The 17,922-nt window shown below is 43.9% G+C and overlaps 1 protein-coding gene across 1 annotated transcript in view; it reads left to right on the forward strand.

Annotated features, from left to right (window-relative positions):
* Positions 1 to 17,922, forward strand: part of coro7 (coronin 7) — a 172,634-nt gene that overhangs the window by 140,654 nt on the left and 14,058 nt on the right. The window contains exons 11-17 of the mRNA XM_043711484.2: positions 6,524 to 6,581; positions 7,405 to 7,550; positions 10,910 to 11,005; positions 11,212 to 11,367; positions 15,887 to 16,028; positions 16,576 to 16,751; positions 17,446 to 17,554. Of these exons, the coding sequence (XP_043567419.2) occupies positions 6,524 to 6,581; positions 7,405 to 7,550; positions 10,910 to 11,005; positions 11,212 to 11,367; positions 15,887 to 16,028; positions 16,576 to 16,751; positions 17,446 to 17,554 (883 nt within the window). The remainder of the gene's footprint in view (positions 1 to 6,523; positions 6,582 to 7,404; positions 7,551 to 10,909; positions 11,006 to 11,211; positions 11,368 to 15,886; positions 16,029 to 16,575; positions 16,752 to 17,445; positions 17,555 to 17,922) is intronic.

The following is a 17,922-nucleotide window of genomic DNA, read 5'->3' on the forward strand; positions in this document are numbered from 1 at the left end:
AGATTCGCGACCTCCGCGGCTATGGGGAATAACTCTGTCTCTGCGGTCGCCGCAGCCACTTCCGCCCCCACTGACGTCACTAACGCCGCATGTGTCTCCGCCCCCCGATCTCCACGCCTAACCCCGCCCCCCGGTGAGTTCTGTCACCTCGCCCAACCCCGCCCCTTCGCCGATCTCCGACTTCATGCCTAACCCCGCCCCCACGCCCATCTCCGTCACCACGTCTAACCCCGCCCCTTCGCCTTTCGCCATCACCATGCCCGACCCCGCCCCCACGCCGATCTCCGTCCCCGCCCCCAGAGCTAACCCCGCCCCCACACCCAGCTCCAGCCCCACACCAGGTCCCAGGTCCTAGCTCCAGCCCTGCCGTGTTTTCACCATCCCTCCAGACCTACCCCTCTCTGAGGATGAAAGATCAGTCCTCAGCAGAGGCCTCACCTTCATTCCCCTACGCTCCCGGATTGATGAATTCAACACGCGGCGTGACATCGAACAATTCTTCCGCCGCCTTCGCCTCCGCGCCTACTTCTTTAACCAAGACTCCCGCCCACCCTCTGACGACCCCTTCTCCCGCCTCCAACACACCCCATCCACCTGGATACCCCGTGCTGGCCTCCTACCTGCCCTCGACCTCTGCATAGCCAACTGCCGCCGCGATATTAACCGCCACCTGAACTCCCCCACCCCTCTCACCCACTCCAACCTCTCACCCTCGGAATGCGCAGTCCTCCACTCACTCCGTTGCAACCCCAACCTTACTATCAAACCAGCAGACAAGGGAGGCGCGGTAGTAGTTTGGCGCACCGATCTCTACACCGCTGAGGCCAAACGCCAGCTCGCAGATACCTCCTCCTACTGCCCCCTTGACCATGACCCCACCCCCCACCACCAAACCATCATCTCCCAGACCGTCCATAACCTCATCACCTCAGGGGACCTCCCATCCACCGCCTCCAACCTCATAGTCCCACAACCCCGCACCTCCCGCTTCTACCTCCTGCCCAAAATCCACAAACCTGACTGCCCTGGCCGACCCATTGTCTCCGCCTGCTCCTGCCCCACCGAACTCATCTCCGCATACCTTGACACCGTCCTGTCCCCCTTAGTCCAAGAACTCCCCACCTACGTTCGGGACACCACCCATGCCCTCCACCTGCTCCATGATTTTCGCTTCCCCGGTCCCCAACGCCTTATTTTCACCATGGACATCCAGTCCCTGTACACCTCCATCCCCCATCACGAAGGAGTCAAAGCCCTTCGCTTCTTTCTTTCCCGCCGTACCGACCAGTACCCTTCCACAGACACCCTCCTTCGACTGACTGAACTGGTCCTCACCCTGAACAACTTCTCTTTCCAATCCTCCCACTTCCTCCAAACAAAAGGAGTAGCCATGGGCACCCGCATGGGCCCCAGCTATGCCTGCCTCTTCGTAGGATATGTGGAACAATCCATCTTCCGCAACTACACTGGCCCCACCCCCCACCTTTTCCTCCGCTACATCGATGACTGTATCGGTGCCGCCTCGTGCTCCCACGAGGAGGTTGAACAGTTCATCCACTTCACCAACACCTTCCACCCCGACCTCAAATTCACCTGGACAGTCTCAGATTCCTCCCTCCCCTTCCTCGACCTTTCTATTTCTATCTCAGGCGACCGAATCAACACGGACATCTACAACAAACCAACCGACTCCCACAGCGACCTGGACTACACCTCCTCCCATCCTGCCCCCTGTAAAAACGCCATCCCATTCTCCCAATTCCTTCGACTCCGCCGCATCTGCTCCCAGGAGGACCAGTTCCAAAAACGCACATCCCAGATGGCCTCCTTCTTCAAGGACCGCAATTTCCCCCCCGACGTGGTCGACGATGCCCTCCACCGCATCTCTTCCACTTCCCGATCCTCCGCCCTTGAACCCCGCCCCTCCAACCGCCACCAGGACAGAACCCCACTGGTCCTCACCTACCACACCACTAACCTCCATGTACAGCGAATCATCCACCGCCATTTCCGCCACCTCCAAACGGACCCCACCACCAAGGATATATTTCCCTCCCCTCCCCTATCAGCATTCCGTAAAGACCACTCCCTCCGTGACTCCCTCGTCAGATCCACACCCCCCACCAACCCAACCTCCACTCCCGGCACCTTCCCCTGCAACCGCAGGAGGTGCAAGACTTGCGCCCACACCTCCCCCCTCACCTCCCTCCAAGGCCCCAAAGGATCCTTCCATATCCGTCACAAATTCACCTGCATCTCCACACACATCATTTACTACATCCGCTGCACCCGATGTGGCCTCCTCTACATTGGGGAGACAGGCCGCCTACTTGCGGAGCGTTTCAGAGAACACCTCTGGGACACCCGGACCAACCAACCCAACCACCCTGTAGCTCAACATTTCAATTCCCCCTCCCACTCCACCAAGGATATGCAGGTCTTTGGTCTCCTCCATCGTCAGACCACAGCGAAACGACGGTTGGAGGAAGAACACCTCATCTTCCGGCTAGGAACCCTCCAACCACAAGGGATGAACTCGGATTTCACCAGTTTCCTCATTTCCCCTCCCCCCAGCCTGTCTCAGTCAAATCCATCAAATTCAGCACCGCCTTCCTAACCTGCAATCTTCTTCCCGACCTCTCCGCCCCCACCCCAGTCTGACCCATCACCCTCACCTTGACCTCTTTCCACCTATCACATTTCCGACGCCCCTCCCTCAAGTCCCTCCTCCCTATCTTTTATCTTAGCCTGCTGGACCAACTTTCCTCATTCCTGAAGAAGGACTAATGCCCGAAACGTCGATTCTCCTGTTCCCTAGATGCTGCCTGACCTGCTGCGCTTTTCCAGCAACACATTTCCAGCATCTGTAAGGAGAGAAAAGAGTTGACGTTTCGAGTCTACATTTAGACTCTTTTCTCTCCTTACAGATGCTGCCAGACCTGCTAAGATTTTCCAACATTTTCTCTTTTGATTTCAGATTCCAGCATCCGCAGTAACTTGCTTTTATAGATTGAGTGAATCCTTAGATAAGTATAAAGTGAGTAGGAGTATACTTAAAGAGAGATCAGGAGGGCAAAAAGGGGACATGAGATAACTTTGGCAAATAGGGTTAAGGAGAATCCAAAGGGTTTTTACAAATACATTAAGGACAAAAGGGTAACTAAGGAGAGAATAGGGCCACTCAAAGAACAGCAAGGAAGCCTTTGTGTGGAGCCGCAGGAGATGAGGGAGATCTAAACAAGTATTTTGCATTACTATTTACTGTGGAAAAGGACATGGAAGATATCGAATGTAGATAAAAATGTCCACATTACAGAGGAGGAAGAGCTGGATGTCTTGAACCGCATAAAAATGGATAAATGCCCAGGACCTAATCAGGTGTACCCTAGAACTCTGTGGGAAGCTAGGGAAGTGATTGCTGGGCCTCTTGCTGAGATATTTGTATCATTGATAGTCACAGGTGAGGTGCCAGAAGACTGGAGGTTGGCTAATGTGGTGCCACTCTTTAGGAAAGATGGTAAGGACAAGCCAGGGAACTATAGACCGGTGAGCCTGACGTCGGTGTGGGCAAGTTGTTGGAGGGAATCCTGAGGGACCCTATTTACATGTATTTGGAAAAGCAAAGACTGATTAGGGATAGTCAATAAGGCTTTGTGCATGGGAAATCATGTCTCACAAACTTGACTGAGTTTTTTGAAGAAGTAACAAAGAGGATTGATGAGGGCAGAGTAGTAGACGTGACCTATATGGACTTCAGTAAGGCATTCGACAGGGAGACTGATTAGCAAGGTTAGATCTCATGGAATACAGGGGGAACTAGTCATTTGTATACAGAACTGGCTCAAAGGTAGAAGCCAGAGGGTGGTGGTGGAGGGTCATTTTTCAGATTGGAGGCCTGTGACCAGTGGAATGCCGCAAGGATCAGTGCTGAGTGGTGGAGGCTAGTACAATTGCAACATTTAAAAGGCATCTGGATGGGTATATGAAGGGTTTGGAGGGATATGGACCAGGTGCTGGCAGGTCGGACTAGATTGGTTTGGGATATCTGGTTGGCATGGATGAGTTGGATTGAAGGGTCTGTTTCAGTGCTGTACATCTCTAAGAGTCTGTTGGCCATGATTTTTCTGTTCTCATTTATATCTCCCTAATCTGATCTTTGCCTCATTTGTATCATGACCATCATTTTCCACCTTGTAACAGTGCTCTTATATATTTGAATCTCTCTAGTGTCACGGTCCATCAAGATCTCTTATTTTTGGTATTTCACTAAAGCCTGCCTTGGTATTACTTCAGAGCATTTTTTTTGTTCTCCAGTTCTCATTACATACTATCGACGTGAAACACTAGCTCTGTTTCTCTCTCTACAGATGCTGTTTGATCTTCAGAATAATTTCAGCATTTTCTGTTTTTATTTCAGTGTTCCAGCATCTGCATTAATTTGCTTTTAGTTCTGTATCATTAAGACCAGTACTTCTTTATCAGAACTTTATTGCCTGCAGTCTTAATAAATCTCAGAAATTTTACTTTCAAGTCGCATTTGAGTGAAAAGCATCACTTGCCTATCGGCGGTGGTCAGATTACATTTAAGAGTAGCTTCTATGTAGAAGCTATTTGTAGTTAAACCTTAGATGCTTAAAAATAAGATCTAACATAAAGACAGCAATTTCCTACATTCCTATACTTCCTACATTCAGACTGCTAACCAATCACCCTACTTCACAGGTAGAAGCTCATTTGGTTCCATTGCATTCACTTGAATAATAGTGTTTCATCCATATGAAGATGAGGAGGAGTATGATTCTGTCACTTGGTTTCCCCTGGAAAAGGAGCTTTGTACTCCTGGTTCCCTGGCTGCTCTGGAGACAAGGTGTCACTGCTGTGATCATCAAACGAGAATGTGTCTAAAATTTTGGGATAATGCACTTGGCCAACTGCAAAAATAGGTCTGAAAGTGAGTTGTGAAGAGGACATAAAGCATCTGCAAAGGCATAGAGATAGGCTAGGTGAGTCAACAAAAAGTTGGTAATAAAGTAGGTAAATATAAACTTTTCCATTTTGGCAGGAAGAATAGAAAAGCAGCATATTATTTAAATTGAGACAGATTACACAGTTCTGGGATACAGAGGGTTTGGATGTCAAATATGAATCAAAAAATAATAAGCAGGTGTAGAACATTAGGCCAATTCAATGTTGTAGTTTATTGCAAGGGGAATGGAATATAAATGTATTTTTTCTTTGCTATAGTTGCACAGAGCATTATGAGATCACATCTGCAGTACTGTATACAGTTTTGGTGTCCTTATTTAAAAGGATATAAATATTATTAGAAGCAGCTCAGAGAAGGTTCACTCAACTGATTCCTGAGATGGGTGGGGGAGGGGGAAATCTTACAAAATTAGATTGATAGGTAGGTCCATATAATTAGAGTTTAGACATGATCTTGTTGAAACATTTTTAGATTACTTGAAAGAACGGAAGCTGAAAGGACATTTATTCTTGTCGGAAGGATATGGTTTAAAAATAAGGATTTACCTGTTTAAGATGGAGGTGAGAATTTGTTTTCTTGGTGGAAGAGGAGAAGTTTGTTAATGTTGTATCTGAGGATCTGTGTATGAAACTGTGCTTCAGAAAGCAGTAGAGAAAGAGTCTTGAATATTTGTAACACAGAGGTGGGTAAAAGTTTGACTCGTAAGGGAGTCTTGGGCTATCTGGGGTAGGTTTGTCATGTGGAGTTGAGCCACAATCAGATCTGTTATGATCTTATTAAATGGCGAAGCAGTTTGGATGGGCAGAATAGCCTACTTCTCCTATTTCATATGTTGTTATGTTTATATTAATATGAGTTCAGGAAATTGAGTGGTAATCTAATTAAACCATATAACGTGTAGGAGTTTGACAAGTTGGGTGCAAAGAGCATGTTCTCCTTATGGTGGAATCTAGAACTAGGGTCACAATTTGAATAAATTATCTCCCATTAAAGAGAGAGGAGAGGTAGAATTTCTTCCCTCAGAGTTGTTGATCTTTGGAATACTGTACCCCAGTGAGCACTGGATGCTGGATCATTGAATATATGCATGTCTGTGGTCGAATTGTTTCAGCTGCAAGAGAGTCCTAAGATCATTGAGGGGAGAGAGAGGCAGGCAAGATGATTAAGTTGAGGCCAAGATCAAGTCAACCATTACTTTTTGCAGGCTTGAAGGGTTGAATTACTCACTTCTCTTTTATTCTGCTCTTTTGTTCTCTTGACTGGTACCTTTCTACAGCAGTGACTTGGTAAGTAAGTTCCAGCTAGCAGTGACCAGGAGCAGGAGTCACTTAGTTGCTTCGGAGGGAGAGATGTGATGTAAAATTATTCCATTGTCTGAGCCGTGGAATCACAGATATCTGCTTCATTTGATTGGCAGTGAGAGGTTGATGGTAATGGTACAAATTTGTACATGTGTCTCTCACACACACATTGTCTATGTAATGAGTCAGTTTATGTAAAGCTGTGCTCCGTTGACATCTTTGTTTTTCTATGCAGGGTGATAATGTTCTACATTGCTTTGAAGTGTCCACTCCAGAGGCCACTTTAACCCAAGGTAAAATTAATTGACTGGGAATGACTACCTCTTGAATCTCTCTCAGACAGCACCCTTGTAATCCTCCATTTTTACGTTCTTGCATCTTTCCCCTTGTGCTATGGGTCATGACAGATTCCAATGTATTGACTGCAGTGGAAATGCTCACTGTCTTCCATCCCACTGTCCATGCATTGTCAGACTTTGCCTGCCTTTGTTGAGAAAAGCACAGCAGGTCAGGCAGCACCCAAGGACCAGGAGAATTGACATTTTGGGCATAAGCCCTTCATCAACAATGAGGCTTGTGGGTCGGGGCTGAGAGATAAATGGGAATGGGGAGTGGCATTGGAGGGAGGTAGCTGGGAAAGCGATAGGTGGATGAGGGTGAGGGAGAAGGTAATAGGTCAGAGGGGGCAGTGATCGATGGATCCGGAGGGCGGTGCCACATTGGAGGCTTGGGACTGGGATAATGTGGTGGGGGCGGAACAATGAGGAAGCTGTTAAAATCCACATTTATCCCATGTGGTTGTAGGGTTCCAAGGCGGCATATGAGGCATTCCTCCTCCAGGCGTCTGGTGGTAATGGTTTGGCGGTGGAGGCGGCACAGGACCTGCATTTCCTTAACAGAGTGGGAGGAGGAGTTGAAGCGTTCAGCCACGGGGTGGTGGGGTTGGTGGGTGAGGGTGTCCCAGAGATGTTCTCTAAAACAATCCGCAAGAAGGCATACTATCTCCATGATGTAGAGGAGACCACAGTGGGTGCAATGGATGCAGTAGGTGACATTGGTAGAGGTACAGGTGAATTTCTACCTTTGGTCTTACTTTAACTTTGTGTGAATCTCCAGTGAATCAATGCATGACAGATTTGAAGTCCAAGGGTGTTGCCATGGTGCCCAAACTTGCACTGGATGTGATGTCGTGTGAAGTAATTCGAGTACTGCAGCTCACTGAGAACTCCATTGTGCCCATCAGCTACAACGTGCCCCGCAAGGTAACCAATAATGATCAGAAATTGGGAGCTCAGTTCACTTGACTCAATGCACAGCCCATAGCTCTGAGGTTAGATGTGGTGAGATAAAAATTAATTCAATGGTCTCACTGAACTTAAGACATTTGGTCCACCTCGCCCAGCTGACCAATCTGATCTCTTCCTAATTCTGTAATATTTTTCTTTATTACGTATTTCCTCTCAACAATTGCATTTCCCTGCGTTCCAGCAGTCTTGTATGACAATTTCTTCCATATTCTTATTGATCTTTATTTGGAAACTTTTCTTCTGATATTCTCTTTCTGCCTCAGCACTATCTTGAGTGTACAGTTTCCCTCACAATTGATCACAGTTCCACTAATAAACACCCACACATGCATCCCCAAACCCTATAGGTAACAACCTAACAATTAGCCTCTCAATTTAACAATCATTTCAGTATAAAATTGGCTTGGAGAAGTGAAGGCATTGTTGTATTGCTGGACTGGTAGTTCAGAGATCCAAGTACTATTCTGGGGAACTGTGTTTGAATCCCACCATGGCAGATGGTGAAGTTTGCACTCAAATAAAATCTGCAATTTAAATTTCCAATGATGACCATGTCCAATTATATCTGGTTCACTAATGCACTTTAGGAAGGAGGGCTGTTGTCCTGGACTACACATGACTCAAGACCAATGTATTGTGCTTGGTTCCTAACAGCCCTCTGTGGTAGTCTAGCAAGCCACCCAGTTGAATCAAACTGCTTAAAAAGCCTCAGAAAAGGAATGAAACTGGATGGACCATCTGGCATTGCCCTAGGTATTAGAAATATTAACAACAACCTCAGCCCTTTGACCTTGCAACATCCTTATAGCATCTGGGAACTAGTGTCACATTGTTTCATAGGCTAGTCAAGCCTGACATAGTCAAGGAATCATACCTGAAAATGTTCCAGAATCCACGAATACCATCCCAGTGGTAAGTACTGTCCAAACAGAGGGTAACAGATGTACTGTCCAAACAGAGGGTAACAGAGGTGATGACACAGTGATAGTTATTTAGGAGGGAGTTTCCATGGGAGTCTGAAACGTTAACTCATGATCCCATGACGAGTCATGGTGTCAAATATGGTCAAGGATACCTCCTCATGATTACCAGGAATTCATTGTCCTTCGGCTGATCAGTCAGTACTCCTCCATGTTGAACAATACTTGGAGGAAACGCTGAGGTGGTAAGGGCACAGAATATATTCTGGATGGGGAGCATCAATATCCATCACCAAACGTAGCTCAGTAGCACCGCTACTTACTGAACTGGTTGAGTTCTAAAGGACATGACTGCTAGGTCTGTGGTAGGGTGTGAGGGAACCAATATGAGGGAAGAGAATATTTGATCTCCTTCTCAACAATCTGCCTACTGCAGTTGCACATGCTCATATTAGTATCAGTAGGAGTGACCACCATGCAATCCTTGTGGAAACTGTGGCTCATCTTCATATTACTGATCTAGCAACTAAGATTGGGCATTTGAGGTGCTGTGGACCATCAGTTGCAATGCAATTGTACTTAAATGAACTGTGTGACCTCACATCTCCATTGTACATCTCCTGCTCTGCCATTACTATAAAGCCAGGGGGATTAATCCTGGATCAATAAAGAATGCAGGAGGGCATGCCAGGAGCAATGCCAGCACTCCTAAAATTGAGACGTCAACTTTGTGAAGCTATAACAAAACTTAATTCTACAAACAACCAATGGACTGAAGTCCTGCAGTGCTGTATAATCCAGTCATGAACAATAGTGAATGTTAAGCAGCTCACTCTATTGTGGAGGAGACTTGCATCCACAGTGATGGGGGTATCCTAGCTCATAAATGTTAGGCTGAAGTATTTCCAGCATCTTCATCCAGAAGTGCTAGATAGATGGACAGTATGGAAAATTGTCCAGATATATCCTGTACACAAAAAGCAGGGCAATGTAACCTGGCTAGTCTTGCTCATCAGTAATGTGATAGAAAGTATAATTAACAGTGCTACCAAGCAGTACTTACTTAGCAATAAACTGCTCACTAACACAAAAATACAGCCTTGGATCAAACATTGTCAAGACCTGATCTCCAGAAGTGAAATGAGAGTGACTGCCCTTGATATCAAGGCCACATTTTACCTAGCAAAGCAACAGTCAATTCAAATCACAGGAAAATTGTCCGCTAGTTGGAGTCAATCCTAGCACGAAGGAAGATGGTTATAATTGTTGGAGGTCAGTCATCTCTACTCCTGGACATCACTGCAAGAGTTCCTCGGGATAGTCTTCTAAACCTAACCATCTTGAGCTACTTCATCAATGACCTTACCTCCATCATAAGCTCAGAAATGGGAATGTTCACAAATGATTGCATAATGTTCAGCACTATTCACAACTTGTCAAATACTGAAGCAGTCTACAGTCAAAAGCAACTAGACCTGGACTTGGGCTGACAACTCTGCTGCCTGACCTGCTGTGCTTTTCCAGCACCACTCTAATCTGGACTCTTGGACTGACAAGTGGCAAGTATAATTCGAGCTGTACAAGTGATAGGTAATGACCATTTCCAACAACAGAAAATCTATCCATCATCCTTGACATTCATTGGCGTTATCATCACTGAATCCCCCGTCATCAATGTTCTGGGAGTTATCATTGACTAGAAACTGAACTGGACTAGCCATATATATAAAACTGTGGCTATACAAGCAGTTCAGAGCCTAGGAATCCTGCAGCAAGTAATTTACCTCCTGACTCCCCTTAGTGTGTCCACGATCTACAAGGCACAAGGAACATGATGGCATAGTGCTCAGTTGTCTGGATAGGCGCAGCTTAAGAAGCTCAACACCATCTGGGACAAAGCAACCTGCTTGATTGGTACCATAGGCATAAACATCACTTACTCTACCAATGATGCACAGTCACCACAGTGTGTAGCACCTACAAGATGCCCTGCAGAAATTCACTAAATGTCGTTGGATCACCCCTTTCAAACCCATAACTACTACCATCTAGAAGGACAAGGACAGCAGATACTTGGAAAAATCGCCATCAACACTTGCAAGTTCCTCTGCAAGTAACTCACTGTCCTGATTTGGAAAGATTTCACCTTTCCTTAAGTGTCAATATGTTTAAATCCTGGAACTGTCTCCCTAACAGTATTGTTGGTACATCTAGGCCAAATGCATTTGAGGTTCAGGAGCTTCCCAGTAATACCTCAAGGGTAATGACGGATGAGCAATAAATGCTGTCTCTGGCAGTGAGCTGACATCTTAATAAATAAAACAAACTGTGTAAGCAATGATCTTCTTCAACAAATATTACCAGTATACTTATGTTTTGTATTTATTATCACAGTCTTTCCACGAATTCCATGATGATTTATTCCCAGACACTCCTGGTAAAGTTCCTTCAATATCTGCACTGGACTGGTTCAATGGATCTAATGAGCAGGTAGATATCACCCTCCCGTGGTCTACATTTGTCTATGTCTATATCCCTCCCTTGTTGAGTTTCTTATTCAATATTTCTTTCTGTGTCTCTCACCGTCCCTTTCGTTCTGTGTCCTAATCTCTCTCCACACATGGCCACTGGGTTCCAGTTCTGTGTTTCAGCTGTATGTATTTACAAGTTGCTGTCATTGCTGTTTGTTCCTTCAGGTACTGAAAGTTTCTTTAGATCCAGGCAAACGCACAAAGCAGAGTTTCACCTCCATTGCTATTCCCAGTCTGCGGGAAACCTCAACACAATTGAGACAACAAGCTCGCAGGGAAGAAAAAGAAATGGAAGACATGTCTTGGGGAACGGGAAAATCAGTAAGTAGTATTTCAATCACTCAGAGCAAGTGACAGTCCAATTCTGCTGATATAATGGGACATTAATAAAGTAATGGGATAAATGGATATTAAATAAACTCATCATTGCACACTTAATTAATTGTTCTTGCAAACCACATGATTAATTAAGACAGGCACAGGTTGAGAGCAGAAATGCGTTCCCATTCTTGACAAAACCAGTAGAAACCATCCCTCTAAACAGAATCTACTGCAAATCAGACCTTTGGCTCTGCCAGAGTATTCACAAAAACGGAGCTCCCCATTGCTCGGTACAGAGTGAGTTTGTGAGTAAGTGAATGGTTAAAATAGTGGCGGCAACAATGGAATAGTTCAAATGGGGTACAATGGCTGGTGGAGAAGTAGTAGATGATAGGTGGTTCATTGGCTATCAAAGCTCTCGGGAGCCTAGACTTTATCACAAGAGAAGAAGCATATAAAACATTGCCATTTTGCTAGTTCCACCTCACCTTAAGAAAGTATTCAATCCTGGACACCATGGGTATATATCAGCCTGGGCGATGATAGAAGACACAGATACCTGGGATAATAAAACTGTGTTTTACAATGACAGTCTAGTTCAACTGAGGTGATATTATAAGGAGTTGTGTATTGTGTGGAGTTGAAGGTGTTATAGAATGGTCTGACTAAGTGTGATTGATAAAAGTGGAGAATTACTCTCTGCTGTAAAGCAACCTAAAAAGTTCAGAATGGGAGGGTGAACTGAGCAAAAATTAAATTAAGACATCTTAAAATTAAAGCATGTCATAATAACAAGCATGCTTCTCCAGAACTAGTCAAGGTTTTTCAAGCAGATGAATATTGGAAAATAATAGAATCATAGAATGCTGCTGCATAGAAAGAGGCCACTCGGTCTGTCATGCCTTTTCCAGTTCTTTGGTAAAGTATTCCAATGAGCTCCATTTCCCTGTTTATTCCCTATAGCCCTGCACATTATTCCTTTAAATATTTATTCTATACAAAGCTTCTACTGAATTTGCTTCCCTGCCCTTCCAGGTCCAATGCAAGAAGTAGAAAGAAATAGATTGAGGGACTGACTTTAAGACAATAGAACCAAAGTTTTATTTATGATACCAAAACTGAATGTATAATTCCTGTTTCTGTCTGTGATTAATAGCGGATGTGTTAAATGATTCACAGAGGTGTGAGATTGATAGTGCATGCAGCATTGATATGATTGATAGTGGATGTGGTCACAATGATTATCTGGTTTACAGTAAATGTGTCCTTGGTGGGCTTGACAGATTATAAGTGGTGACACCATGAAATGCAATAAGTGGATCGAAGTAAATCTTCTCAGAGAAACTTGATGACATTGTATTGCCCACTGGAAATGTCCTTCAATTCCCAAAGTCTGATCTACAATTAAATATTGGTTGACATGTATTATGATTCCTGTACATCTGATCTCTTTTCAAAAAGAGATAAATTTCCCATCTGACCAAAAAAAAACACACAGGATAAGATTTCAAAGACTTTTACAGCAATAAACCAACTAAAATCAATCTATACTAATTAATTGAGTAGCATCATTATGCATCAAACTAAAGAAAAGTTACTTTTACATTAACTAAACACAACCAAATTACTCTTTTGGAACATTTTCATTTGCTTCCAGCTAATATGAGAAAGCGAGGACTGCAGATGCTGGAGATCAGAGCTGAAAATGTGTTGCTGGAAAAGCGCAGCAGGTCAGGCAGCATCCAAGGAGCAGGAGAATCGACGTTTCGGGCAGCTGAAGAAGGGCTCATGCCCAAAACGTCAATTCTCCTGCTCCTTGGATGCTGCCTGACCTGCTGCGCTTTTCCAACAACACATTTTCAGCTTCTGGCTAATATGTACAAGATTAGAACATACCACAGCCTCTCCCAGCTCTCCCATATGCTCGACTCATGACCAAACCAGGAGGAAACCTCTAGTTCCTTAGAAAATTATTCCACATGATCCAAATTTTCTGGCTCTAGTTATTACCACCTTAGTGACTTCATTCCTCAAATTTCCAAGAGCCCCCATCTGTTCAATTTCCAGATTTGTTTAACAGGAATTTATCTACCACAAGCATCCTGTCAACTCAGCAACACAAAAAGTTCACCTGATTCCCCATGGCAGTAGCTTCTTTGTCTTAAAACAGAAGTTGTTCTAAGAGGTACTGTGTAAAGGTGCTTAACATTTTGAATTTGGAATTCAACATTTGAATAGATTTTGCTTTTGTTTCTCTCCCCATGGCAACCAGATCACACAAGCCTATCTCCCAGCAGAAATGTTAAATTGAACTCACTGTCCTTCTTACAAAAATTTCCAATTCATTTTAAGATAAAGGGGACTTTTATAAAACATAAATGTCCTATAAAACGTCAGCAATGTTGGAACTGTGGAATGTAGGAATGGAGTAGTCCAGTCAGCCTGTCGAGTAAGTTCACCCATTCAATATGACGGTTGATCATCCACTTCAATGCTTATTGTCCACACTATCCCAAATCATTTTACATTGTTGACATTTAGCAATCTGTCAAATCTCTACATTTAACATATTCAATTGCTGAGTTTCCACAAATCTCTGAGAAAGAAAATTCCAAGGATTCACAGCCCATTGTGTAAAGAAATTTCCCTTCATTTCAATCCTAAATGTCATCCCCATTATACTGAAATTGCATCTCCTGGATGGGATGTCTAAAACTAGGGGGAGCATCTTGCCTGCATTTACCCTGTCTATCCCTTCAAGTATTATAGGTTTCAATGAGATGAGCTTTCATTTTTCAAAACTCTCAAATACAGGCCCAGTTTTCCCAATCTCTCTTTGTCGGACAATTCTGCCATTCCAGGAATAATTCTGTTTTCAGGATTTCATTCCTGATCCACCCTATGTGTTGGCACTAATGTGAACCGCAAACTCTAGCTGTTCACCATTCTCTAACAGGATGGCCTGTAGCCACATGCTGTGATATTCTTGATCCTGGCCACCAGGCAGACAAGACACCATCCTCGAGTTCATATTTACTGCCACAAAAATGTCTATCTGATCTCCTAACTATGGAATCCCCTTTCACTATTGCTTTTTCCATTTTTCTTTTTCTGTTATGTATAACTGAGCCACCCATAATGCCACATACTTAGCTCTGGCTCAGGACTTCCCCCTCAGGAACCACTATCTTCACTATAAAATATAAAATGGAAAACAGATTAGCAAGCCAGATAGATTTGGGAACTCTTACAATACATGCTGGTTCTTTTAGCTGCCAGTTGGGCTGTTACCCATTCCTTCTGCATACACACTTATGGTATGACCACCTCCCTAAATGTGTCACCGTGTGGTTCTCTGCTTCATGGATACCCAACAATAACTCCAACTGAGATCAATATTTTAGAGCACAAGCTTATGCAGTTGATATTTCCTGCAGATTCATTCATGTAGGACACGTGGTGTATCTGTGACTTCCCATATATGGGAAGGACATTTATTCCACTTGGTCAAGCTGACCTGCCATGTCATAACTTTAAAACCTAATATTACAGTTAGAATAAGTAGAATAACTTAAATACTTTCTTGCCAATCAGCTTCTTCCCTGTATCAAAGTAAGAGCCAATTACTGAATGCTAATAAAGGTAAGAAAAAAAATAAGCGCCCTTACACACCAAACTCCAAATTTGCACTCTGTCCACACAAGCACCTCTCGATGCAGACATGGCAGTACTGAGGAAAGGCCTCCATTATCCCCTCTCAAAACATTTAACTTCAAGCTTTTCAAATCCAATTTTAACCAGCTAACCTCACAGTCAATGTATAATCCTATTTTAAGGCTGGAATAAAATGTAATTTCTCTTAATTTAAAGAGTAATTCTTTCTTAATTGCTAAATTAAAGAAAAGTTAGCCTTTAAATAAAAATAAATGCATAAAACTCCCCCATTCATCATCTCTCACTACACCTGTTTACTCCCATCTGGAGCTAGAACAACAAATTCAATACAGAGATTTGTCTTCCCTCGTCCACAAGATCGAAAATAATCTGGAGATCCATCAAGCAAACAACTTATGTAGTACTGTTATCATATTAACATGTATTAAGTTGTTTCACAGGAATTATCATACAAAATTTGAAGCCAAATCACGTAGAGATTTAGAACAGTTGAGTAAAGAGGCTTTGAGGAAGTCTTCCAGTAGCAGAGAGGTGGAGAGGAAATGCCAGAGTTTGGAGATCAAGCAGCTGAAAGCACAGCCATCGATAGTGGAGCAATAAAATTGGGAATGATTAAGAGGCCATTAGGAGGGTGTAACAAAACTGAGGGAAATTACCCAGGTTCCAGGACACTTGTTCCTGATGGCTGTGTTTGTTCCTCAACTTTAGCCTAACCTTAGATTGTTTGCATGAAAATTTTCAATTTGTTTTGAGCACAACGTTTGCAATTATTGCTGTCTGTTCTCCCCTTTTTTCTGAGCTTCCTGTTTAGGGTTACATGTGTTCTTTTTAAAATAAATTTCAGGTTGACAATGGACAGGCATCATCATCGAGTTCCATTAGCTCAATGACCTCATCATCCATCGCCTCTCCGAGCAGCACCAGCTCAAAGTTCACCGAATTTGTAACAACCCCTCAAGGCCAGAAATCTCTCCACAGCATCTTGGGTGAGTTAGAGAGAGAAGCTGAAAAGCTGTTTCTCAATGCCATGGGGGAGTCTGAACTATTTGCGACAATCAAGCAACTGTTTCATCAGCAGAGAAAATGAAGCTGAAGTTCGAGCAATCTAGAAGGGATTAGAAGATTGGTCGATAAGCACAGGTGACAAACTGAGATATACTCGCTGTGCGGGGTCAGAATGACAGTTTGGTCTGCTTGCCATGTAGCATTGGGAATGACAATGTCTGGAGCAGGTTCAGTACTGGTATACTTGCTAGGTGGGTCAGGACTTGACACTTGGGTGTTCTCTCTGTGTGGGTTCTAGACTGAGAGTGCGCTGAACTTTTCAGGGGAGAAGAAATGACAGTGTGGTATACTATGCTGGTTCAGGACTGAGCACAGTGTACTCACTGTGTGGAGTGGCAACTGACCCTCTGGTGTCTTAGCTGTGTGGAACTAGAACTCAGATCATTTGTGTGGTGCCAGGAGCAGCTAGATGGTATTTTCGTGCTGTGGTGATTATATTTTCAATGTCTTTTATATTTCATTTCTCAGGCAATAATTCAAAATTCAGACATATACAAGGCACAGTGTCTCATCGGGGCACACACATCACTAATCTGAAGGGATTAAACCTGACAACGCCTGGCGAATCTGATGGATTCTGTGCAAATCGTGAACGTGTTGCAGTTCCATTGAAGGTGTCGGGTGGGCAGATTGCTGTATTGGAGGTGATTACTTGGCAGTGGACTCTGTCACTCTGTTCGCTTGCAATCCAATTTTACAGCTATATGAAGTGGAAGCTACTTTCAGGGAAGCTTGGGTCAGGACTAAAGTTCAGAGAGTAGTGTACCACCAGGGGTGTTAAGACTGTAGAACAGCTTTACTCTTTATCCAATATTTGCCATAACTGCCCTGGAGTGTTTGAAGTGACAGCTTATAGGAATGTTTACTTCGTATCTAAGTTGGAGGAGAAAGTGAGGACTGCAGATGCTGGAGATCAGAGCTGAAAATGTGTTGCTGGAAAAGCGCAGCAGGTCAGGCAGCATCCAAGGAACAGGAGAATCGACTTTTCGGGCATAAGTCCTTCTTCAGGAAGATTCCTGAAGAAGGGCTTATGCCCAAAACGTCGATTCTCCTGTTCCTTGGATTCTGCCTGACCTGCTGCGCTTTTCCAGCAACACATTTTCAGTTCGTATCTAAGTTGTACAGTAACTGTCTGGGAATGTTTGATAAGAGAGTATAGATGAGTTATATTTAGTATCAGCCAGCCTAAGCGTGTCCTGGTGGTTCTTGGTGTCTTGTCTGAGTAATTGTTGCTACCCAGTCCATGAAAATGTATCAAGAGTTCTGAAATCTGATGACTCTGTTTTTATATTCAGTTCATTACAAGTCTTTCTCTTCAGTACTGTTTGTTTTCTGCAGCTCACGAAACCTGGGCGGTTGCCGGACAACTCCCTTCCCACCATTCAGAACAGTACAGCGGTCACTGACCTCATCTGGGATCCCTTCGATTGCCATCGGCTTGCTGTCGGTACTGACACATAGTTCAGATTTTATACCTTCTTATGCACCAATGTACGATAGAATATTTTATCTTGGAAGCAATTACTTGCAGCAATGTTGTCATATTCAAATAGCTTATTATCTTGTTCCCTCTGGATTTCAAAATGTTCTCAACTGTTCAATCTTTATTACTCATCCCAAGATGCTTTTCTATTAATTGAAAGAGACTTTATCCAACTTGTGCTTTATAACAACCACTTCCTGATGCCACTCTGTCTTCACTTGAAGATCTCACATGATCTCCCTCTTCTCACTATCAGGCTTTTTCCACTTTAATTCTGTTCATCCAATAGCTGACTGAAGCTGTTTTCTGTCTCAATAAGCAATGCCCACTTG

This window comes from Chiloscyllium plagiosum, unplaced genomic scaffold, assembly GCF_037043375.1.
Source record: "Chiloscyllium plagiosum isolate Xiang-an unplaced genomic scaffold, Cpla_swu_hap1 HiC_scaffold_20, whole genome shotgun sequence".
NCBI classification, from domain to species: domain Eukaryota; kingdom Metazoa; phylum Chordata; class Chondrichthyes; order Orectolobiformes; family Hemiscylliidae; genus Chiloscyllium; species Chiloscyllium plagiosum.